This window comes from Patiria miniata, unplaced genomic scaffold, assembly GCF_015706575.1.
Source record: "Patiria miniata isolate m_02_andy unplaced genomic scaffold, ASM1570657v1 HiC_scaffold_12, whole genome shotgun sequence".
NCBI classification, from domain to species: domain Eukaryota; kingdom Metazoa; phylum Echinodermata; class Asteroidea; order Valvatida; family Asterinidae; genus Patiria; species Patiria miniata.
In genome coordinates this window covers 6,853,438-6,862,936 of record NW_024037050.1, presented here as the reverse complement: position 1 = coordinate 6,862,936, position 9,499 = coordinate 6,853,438, and the positions used below count along the sequence as shown (strand labels likewise).

At 40.9% G+C, this 9,499-nt stretch overlaps 1 protein-coding gene across 5 annotated transcripts; it reads left to right on the top strand.

Annotated features, from left to right (window-relative positions):
- Nucleotides 1-779: 779 nt before the first annotated feature.
- LOC119718792 (putative transferase CAF17 homolog, mitochondrial) lies at nucleotides 780-8,434 on the top strand. 5 transcript variants are annotated; one of them, XM_038188228.1, is made up of 9 exons: nucleotides 780-827; nucleotides 1,890-1,991; nucleotides 2,118-2,462; nucleotides 4,031-4,168; nucleotides 4,725-4,911; nucleotides 5,295-5,441; nucleotides 5,634-5,733; nucleotides 6,732-6,851; nucleotides 7,700-8,434. In XM_038188228.1, exons 3-9 carry the CDS (start codon nucleotides 2,121-2,123, stop codon nucleotides 7,803-7,805), a joined length of 1,140 nt encoding a protein of 379 aa, XP_038044156.1. In that variant the 5' UTR covers nucleotides 780-827; nucleotides 1,890-1,991; nucleotides 2,118-2,120; the 3' UTR covers nucleotides 7,806-8,434. The 5 variants fall into 5 exon arrangements, with proteins under 5 accessions (XP_038044156.1, XP_038044144.1, XP_038044151.1 ...); XM_038188236.1 differs by having other exon boundaries at nucleotides 808-822; XM_038188216.1 differs by lacking the exon at nucleotides 1,890-1,991 and having other exon boundaries at nucleotides 784-827.
- Nucleotides 8,435-9,499: the final 1,065 nt, after the last annotated feature.

The following is a 9,499-nucleotide window of genomic DNA, read 5'->3' as shown; positions in this document are numbered from 1 at the left end:
TTCGTGCATCAAAATTGTACTTTGGATCAGCAGTTACAAAGTAATCACGTTAAAGGCTACCATTTTCAACCTATATTGGTGGCTGATGGTCGTATTTACTCTCAAGATAAAGACTTTATTTCCATACCCCAGAGTCAACAGCTCTGTCTATCAAGGTGACATGACTTTGTTCTCTGATCGAGTCGAGTGTCTGGCGAACATTATTAAGTTTCTGGTTTTCTAAACAAACTTTGTTCAAATGGAAATCAAAACAAGAATATGCAAGTCTGGTAAAGTTGGTCTCAGAACGCAGAAATAGTCGATTCAGATCAAAGTTTTCACTGCATTGAAGCATTGCTCTATAGCATGTTTTTTAAGTTATACCCACGCCCACTACGGGAAGGAGGGTGGTAATGGATCTGCAGCAAAGTTTGAGATAAGATGGAAGTCCCAGGCTCGTAAATCTTTTATGAGAATTATCGCACCACTTTGTGTTTATTATCATTGGTGATGACTTTACGCTGGGTTCTGTCTCAGTCGCGCCAACCCAGCCCCCCCCCCCCCCCCCCCGGCCCGCCCCCCTCGCCCCTGGCGCTGACCGTGACATGCAATTGATGCGTTTCAAAGTAGGACAGGCAGTGCCTCTTTGTTTTAAAGCTGGAGGCAAAACGGATACATTCTTGACTTTGGGTCACTGTTTCTCATTCAAGTTCTTTTACAAACGACGAAGATTAAAAAAAAAAAAAACAAGCTCGAATCGGGCGCACTGCCTCCGTGAATGAGCGCCCTCTCCAGTTTTCAAAATGCCATTTTAAAGATGGATGCGCCCGTGGAACGATCTGCGTAAGGTTTGTTTTGAGTTACAAAACACAGCTACTAACCAGTCTTGTTGCACATGTACACTCTGAAAGGATGACTATTAATTTACCACCTACCACCAGTATTTAGTGATCACTTGCTTGTGAATGTGATTAACTGTATTCTGGGTGGAATTAATGGTTAGTCCGCGCCCAGGTATCAGAACTTGCAAGTTGCAGTGTGCCACTAGCTAGCACTTAGTGCCAGTGCATGCGCAGCATGTGCAGTGAGTGGACTGGTAGTACAGTAGGCTAATTTATATGGACTCTTATTTGACCTGACAATATCTTTGGATCTTTGGGCCCTTTAGCTCTCGGAACCAGACTTTGTACACAACCAAAGAAGTGGAGTCTGGATGCTACATCGCGGTCCAGAGGCGGCTTAGCTTTGCAGCCTGTCGTCCACTTCAAGCTAAGCATGCTAAGGTTTTACTTAAGGTCGCGCAACTCGTGAACAACTTGTGAACTCCCACACATAATTATACTAGTCTTACCTTACGTACCTACTGTGGACATTCCTTTGTATTCGTGTAAGGCCGAATAAAAAAACCACCATTTTTCTCGTTCGGGGTTTTTGAAAAAAGGGAGGAAGCGGGGTTGTTTATTTTCTATTTTAAATTTTTTTTCAAGATGGCCGCCATTTTAAAATTTCCTGCAACCGTTGGTGTTCCACTGCTCAAAGATACTTTTAAAATGAAAGACAAGTTGGACAAGAGAACTGAACATATTTTCAGTGTCATTTAGAGTTGTATTGGTATTGGTATTTATTTTCCGATGAATTTGTGGACTTTTTCGGTGTCTTTTACTGCATTTTTCAAAAATAAAAAATAATAAAAAAATCCAGGCGGCCTCCAAAAAGGAAGCGGGCAGGGACGAGAAACAGGGTTTTTTTTTTTACTTCGCCTAATGAAGAAAAACTGAGAGAACAAAAAATAATGTTACTTGCACTGTGAACCCTCTTTCAACCCAATTTTTTTATCATGATTTTCTTGAGTGTTCCTCGTCATTTTGTGACAGACCTTACCCAAAAATGCCTCTAAACCTGTTTTCCAGAGAGGGGGCAACCTAGTGTGGCCGTGTGCAAGTCCACAAAACGTTCACGCTTCCAGCACCCTGGGACCTCTTTTGTTCACAGGTCCATAAAGAGTATGCAAGGTTAGAGCACACACATATACCTTTCTTCTTTATAGTATAGTAGTGATGTGTAGAGGTTGGGAATTTGATACGTAATGTTCATGATCACGTCTATTTGAAAAACATCATTATGTTTTTTTTCTCCAGAACATGATGGCTGTACCATCACTGCAGAGACACCTGAAGATTTTCCTTCAGAGGGGATCCGCACGCTGGCTGCAGAAAGCTCCTGTACAAGCACAGGGCACACCACAGATTTATACACCTGGACTTCAGTTCCTGCGGCAATTTCAAACAAGTTTTAGATGTGGGATATGTAGTCAGGAGGCTGGCTCAAATGTTGGTGTGAGGTGTGCCAAGCTGGAAGGCAGGGGCTTGGTGCGGTTGGAGGGGCCAGATGCGACTGAACTCCTCCAGGGGTTGGTGACCAACGACACGGGAGTGATGTGGGGCGACAGTAGGGTGATGTACTCCTTGTTTCTGAACACACAGGTAAAGTTAATGCAAGGAGCCATCTCGTTGAATGTCTCAGTCTGGGATAAGTTGGAAACAAATTTATTAATACTATGGCCATTGCAGTGGGTATTAGTTGCACAATTGCTAGTCATGTAGTTTTGATGGTAAACCTTGGACAAATTCTGCTTACTGCAGTCTCACCTAACTGTATCACCCACGTTGATAAAAATTATGATGAAAACGACAACGGAAAGAATGTTGCATCCTGACGCCACTTTTGTTTTTCATCATATCTCAGTGAAGGTCAGTCATTGCAAAATTGTTGAAAAGACCTGAATCTGGGACTGAGAAACATTTCCAATTTTGTTAGAAAATACTTTGAAAATGCACTGAACTCTCCATCGACTTTGTACATAACTATTAGAAGAAGTGGCGTCTGGATGCTACATTCTTTCTTCTACAAGACCCTAACTTTTTCCATTTATGAACTAATGTTGGTGTCATTAAAAAAAACCATCCTGTTGTAGAAATCCTGCACAAACCTAATCCTGTTTAATGCAACAGAATGAAAAATATTAAAAGTTTGTCACAGTTCCCCATTTTGTTTTCTTTTCTGTTAGTCTTCGTGTTCATTGTGCGGGCATTTAGCATTCAACTCAAAACCCATGCTTCCATGTAGACCCACTAATAATAATAATAATAATAACAGGTTCTTATATAGCGCTTTTAACTAAGATCAAAGCGCTTTACATTATTATTACCCCTAATCATTGGGCCAATTAAACATTCCATATACCATCTCAGCTCCCTGGGGAGTATACAGCTCGATGCTGCCTGTTAGGCGCAAGGAAGCTAATTCAATCACAATAACCATCACTGCCCTCATAGGTACCCATTTACTCCTGGGTGGAGAGAAGCAATGAGTGACAAAGTGCCTTGCCCAAGGGCACACACACCATGACCCCGCCAGGACTCGAACCCACGACCTGCAGCTTTACCCACAGACCACGAATCAGTGCCCTTAACCACGAGGCCACAGCACTCCACTAACTGGGGCGCTAGAACTTTTTTGACATTTGGGATTTTGGTCTGGCCTACCAGCGCCCACTACAGAAGCATTCTTAATTTTTGAATTTTTAAAGTTCACCAGAGGTCACCACAAAAGTTGCCAAAAATCACATGTCAAAGATGAAGCAATGGGGCTTCAGTGATACTCATGATTATTTTTTGGGTTGCAAATCCATGAAATTCAATCACTATAGCACTAATGTCAAAAAAGGAGTTCTAGCGCCCCAGTTAGTGTGTCTAGCTTCGACGAATCTTTTTTGCACTCCTATTTGTGCCAATTAAGCATGTTACAACAATATCCTCTGTTTTATTTGGTTTCATTTAGCAGGGTAACTGCATAGTGCTACGGCTGATGTGTGCTGGGTTCAATGCAACAGAATCCACCATTGTGCAGTTGTACTTGTGTTGCATTTAGAATGGTTCTCATTCCATACATTTTGGATTTTTTTGCATTTTGCAGAAAGTACAAGGTTTAAAGAAAAACTGGAAATCTTTTTGTCTTTAGTAAGTGTATCTGTGCTTTAATCTCTTTGCAGGGAAGAATCCTGTTTGACGTGATGTGTTACCGCGTGTCTGCAGATACCTCTGAACAGCCAAGCTTTCTGCTGGAGTGTGACGCAGAGGTCCAGGAGAAACTTACCAGACACTTGAAGATGTACAGAGTCAGGAAGAAGGTAGTGTAAACATATTCTAAATGAACTACTCGTTAAAAAAAGCCATTTATTGACAATGTTTTGGTTGGCAAATAAGCAGCAATAAATAGTGCCGCCTGATGGATGTGGATTTGACAAAGTGACAAATCCGTCCAAAAACCGTATCTTAAGCAATTTGAGATTTCTGGATAGTCTTACGTTTGTGATTTTTTTACATGATCTACCAAATTTCAAATCACAAAATTGTACCGTTTGTTAAGTGGCGATTTTGCGGCAACTCAGTTTTTCTTTTTGACAAAGTGACAAATCTCATTAGTAATCAATACCTTCTTAATTTAACTTGCTGTTATAAAAACGGAGACAATGTATGACTATTTAACTACCGGACTATTGCATCAATTAATTTTGGGTAAGGAATGTACATGTAAACGTGATTTGAAAAATTGACCAACTTGAAGCGCTATTTTCTCAAAATTTCGCTTTACTGCCGTGTGGGCAGATTTGTCACTTGTACAGACAGGGTCTACGGTACATTCATGTATAAGTAACCATTTCCCCACTTTTCCCACTTCTACAGGCTGAAATATCCACCGCAGATGACCAACTCCAGACCTGGGCCGTCTTCAGTAATAATACTGTAGACACACCCCTCTTGGCTACGTCAAAGACGCAGACGACAAACTGCGACAGGTGTCCGACGGACGTGACGGACCCCAGAGTTGAGGGTTTTGGGAGGCGGGTCATTCTACCAAAGAATGAGTCACGTAAGTGCGCTTTCAGTGTCCTCCACTGAGTACAAATTTAGCAGGGTGGCAAGGCAGTTGAAAAAGAAGTGATGCTCAATTCAGTGTGCTACCAAGCGTTTTGCCTTGAAAAGACTTTTTTTGGCAAGCTTATGTGAGGCTATTAATCAGGGATGAAATTTTTTCGATTTTAATCAGAATTCTGACTTTCTAAATTTTCCTTCTAAAAATCCAATTTTCTAAAGAGTTAAGGCTGCTCCAGAACCCCCCCCCCCCAAAAAAAAAAGTTTTGGCTATTTTCGGACTATTTTACCAATTACCATGATGATGTTGTTGCAATTACTTCTATACTCGGTACACATACATTTTATCATTGAGTATCTTGGCTCTTTTCTTGTTAACAGTAACCCGCCTCATCCCAAACTCTATCGAGGCCAGTGCAGAGGACTACACACTGCACCGATACCAGTGGGGCGTGCCAGAAGGGGTGATAGACCTCCCCATGGGGGAATCCCTACCCCTGGAGTCCAACTTGGCCTTCATGAATGGAGGTTAGGAAGAAGGAATTGGTTCCATTTTGCTATTTATGTATTTTTAAAGTATCTTTCACTGAATCTAATGTTTTTGTCCCGAGGAGAATATAATGAATTCCCAGTTAAATTTGGGAATGCCGCTGTTAGCAAAATTAATTTCTTTGAATATACATGTATTAATAAGACTTTCTTTCAACCTCTTTGTATCAGTGAGTTTCAGCAAAGGCTGTTACTTGGGACAAGAGTTGACAGCGCGAACCCACTACACAGGGGTGACGCGGAAGAGAATCATGCCTATTGAGATACTAAGGTCAGATATAAATAATTTCTGCATAATATTTCTAAATGGGTTATTTTATTAATTTGGGATTCACTTTGTTTTCCTGTCTCTGTTACATCTAAGATCTATGATTTTATAATTCTAGATGCACTCCTGTAATGTGGGGTGCTGTGGTCCAATGGTTACAGTGTTCAACTCGTGTGCCGTGGTACATGGGTTCGAATCCTGACGGGGAACATGGTGCTTGTGCGCTTGACTACGATTGCCTCTCTCCACCCAGGTGTAGTAAATGGGTACCTGGTAGGGAGAAATTCCTTCAATGCTTGAGCGCCGTAATGGCAGCCGTGCTAAAGCCAGGGTAATATTGGAGCGACAGGAGCGTCACTTCATGACAGACATGAGCGCTATACAAGACGCCAATATTATTATTATTATTGCAGTCATCCTCCGAGAGTGATTATGAATAGTAAACTACCTACCAAACAAATAAAAAATCATTTGAAGTCATTCTCAAAGATACTTGAATGGCAAGTTACAAAGTACCAAGGTAACAAGGATGGGAACATGTCAAACTTTGGACCCTAAATTTATAGAATGACCCAAATACATTGTTAACATTTTAAAAGGTTTCGAAACTATAAACACAGGTTTCAAATTCTCCCTCACTGCTTTAACCAGTTCACGCCGGGATTATTTTGACAAGAATGGAACGAGGCGCAGAATTACTTTTCACTCGACCTCAATGCCAGGCGGGTTGAAGCCATCACCCTTGGGCAGCACACTCATATTTCTGGCCTCGCTCGCTGCGAGCGGACGCTGACAGATATTTCCGGCCTCGCTCCCTGCTTTTTCCTCTGTCATCTGTTCAGGATACCGCAAAACCTTTGCGTGTATACACGGCCTCCAGCGGGAACTGGTTAAAGTGTTTGCGGTTCTCTTAAAGTGATTTTAGAAAGTGTTTGTGAAAGTTGAATTTATATCCCATGTTACCAATGGTTTTGCATTATTTTCTGTTAATTTTATTTTAGTCATGGGAGCTCTCCGCCAGAAGTTGGAGCCAAGATCATATCAGAGGCTGGGAAGAACATCGGGAAATTGCGCAGTTACCTTGGCAACCGTGGTCTGGCGTTACTACGAGTGGCACAGTGGTAAGTTTTAAGAACAGAGGACTCGCGTTCATGCCAGACAGACATCTCTTTAATACAAACCTACAGGCTACCCCACTCAAAAGCTAAACGGTACTCCTCGAAATGAAATAAAATATGAAGGCTATCAGCAGACACTCACTTTTCCCTTGTCAATGGCAGTGGTGAAGGGAATGAAGATTGTAGTACTCAAAGCTACTCTGTGGTTGTGATATGGTATAAAGTTCCAAACAAAGAGCATCTTGGTTCTTGGGTGGTTCTTGGTTGGTTCTTCTCCTAAATACTCCACGTGGGAGTTTATACAGGAGGCCAGAAACACCGGGAAAAACCCATTCTCTTAGCGATAAGTGTTTACTGGGTTCTTTTACGTGCATTATACAACACATGGGACCTACGGCTTTACGTCCCATCCGAAGGACGAAGCAATAATGGTTAAGTGCCTTGCTTAAGAGCACAAGTGTCCGCCGGCGGGCTCGAACCCACGTCACTGTTGCCTCTGAAACACCACAACATGAGTCCGGTGCTCTTAACCGCTAGGCCATGACACTCTAGGCCATGACATCTCTGTAAGAAAAATTGCATGTATGAAAATCTGCCAAAAATATATAGAAATTGCGATGGGAGAACATCATACCCTGCTAATTTGGTTGAAATCCCCCGTTTTGATAAGAAAGGTCTGATTATTTTAAATTAATTTTACATTCAAATGAATATCCTCTATTTAAACAATTTGAAAGATTTTCTATTCAATTTTGAAATTTTGGTCTTGTTCGTAATTTTCAATCAACCTTCATTCGCTTGTAATCAGGCGTTTAATGATGATCACATTTTTTTGTTTTTGTTCTGAACAGCAAAGACAAGAAACTTCTCATCATCGGCGAAGACGGTAGCAGAATGGAACTAGCTGCCTTGATTCCTACATGGTGGCCCCAGGAACAGGAAGAGCTGAGAGATTAAAGTCAAGATGTCAAAAATGTCTTGACTTTTCAAGCCATATGGAAAGTTTTGTGCTTAAGTTGCAGGCCTGTAAATAGGCCCCAAATTGCCCGGGAAGTCCAAATCACGATTTGCATGCCCTCAAATTCTCATTGTCATTGGAGTGTTTTGTAGCCCATTCAGTTGAGGATTTGTAAAACTGAAGGGTGGAGGCTCTGCACAGGACTTTGAGCTTGTGTAATGTGAAATTTAGATGAAATTTCGCCCTAAAATTGCTCTATTTTGCAGTGGCATGGAAAAATGGCGATGGACTTCCGACTTCATTTAGGAGTGATCATCTTTGAGTACATTTTACTCAAAAGTCATCGATAACCCCCAAAAAATTTGAACCGAAATTGAAAGATGATGAAATAAGCTTTACTTTGATAGTGTCTCAGAATACCTCGGATAGTTGTATTTTTCCTGATTTTTTTAAGTGAGGACATTTATCATTGGGTCTATGGCAATTTATTTACTGGTCTGCAACCCTAAAAGCCAAACTTTGGTTATGGGCTCTGTGTGAAAACTGGATTGCGCTTTGCAATGACTTTCTAGAGCCCCAGTAGAAGGGACACACGTCATGCTCATAGTGGTTCCTGCGCGTATGTCACGCGACTCATTGTATTCTGAATGAGCACAAACCTGTAGCATGTTCACGTGAGCATCAGGCGTTGTCAGCAATGCATTCAAATGTCTCTCCCAGTGGTCTCCCCCAACTCTCCCGTTGTAACCGTTGAGGGGGTACTTGTACACAGAGACACACATTGTTCAAGATGTTTTGTTAAAAAAAAGTAAATCCTTCACAAACAACAGTACCTCTAGAACCACTGTTTTGCTTTATGTGTTGTGCCAAAATATTTCTACCCATAAAATTGACTTTTGTATTATTCACAGCTGCGGCCATTTTCAGATTACCAGCCAAAGCGTTTGGGATTTGTCTGGTTGTCACATTTATTAAAGATCTCTGTTCTATTTTCGAGTTTCCCCCTGAACTATTTGTTTTCCTCAATTGCTATTTTTCTTGCAATTAAAAAGATTTTAACTATTGAATGAGACGTGCACCGGAAAAAAAAAATCAGCCCATGTTTTATAGGTTGTTCTACAGCCTGTCTAAAAAAAAATGGTACAATTGAAAACGATTTTTTTTTCAATATTAAATCTCAACATAAGCAAGTCGTTTTGAGCATCACATTAAAGAAAAAAGACCAGGCTTTCCAATACTTTTTGTTTCATCTCATTTGCTTTTGTCAATCCAGAGATAACTCCAGTTTACTGCGGAACACAAAAATCGAGTTTGTTTCTTTTGCCAAGTTGCAATCTTTTGTGAGCTTCAAGACAGCATGGCACAGTACTCGAAACAACTCTGCCCATGCATAAAAGTGGCACAAAATCGATTTTGGTGTATCGCACTAAATTGATTATATCTCTGAATTGACAAAAGCAAATGAGATCAAACAAACACTATTGGAAAGCCCAGTCTTTGTTCTTTAATGTTATGCCAAGTAAGAATGACTTATTTTGAAATTTCATATTTAACCAATTTTTTTTTCTGATTGTACCATTTTTTTTTAGACAGGCTGTATAAATTTGGGGTCCACTTTTTTCCTGTCTCTGTTATATCTGACATCTTTTATTTTTATAATTCTGTATGCACTCCTTAATGCTGTCGTCCTTCA

Coding starts and splice junctions, on each gene's coding strand:
- LOC119718792 (XM_038188216.1), top strand. CDS start 801: ATGCGCCCGTGGAACGATCTGCGTAAG. Junction 4,169..4,724: donor TGTACAGAGTCAGGAAGAAG/GTAGTGTAAACA, acceptor CCACTTCTACAG/GCTGAAATATCCACCGCAGA. Junction 5,442..5,633: donor CTTGGCCTTCATGAATGGAG/GTTAGGAAGAAG, acceptor TCTTTGTATCAG/TGAGTTTCAGCAAAGGCTGT.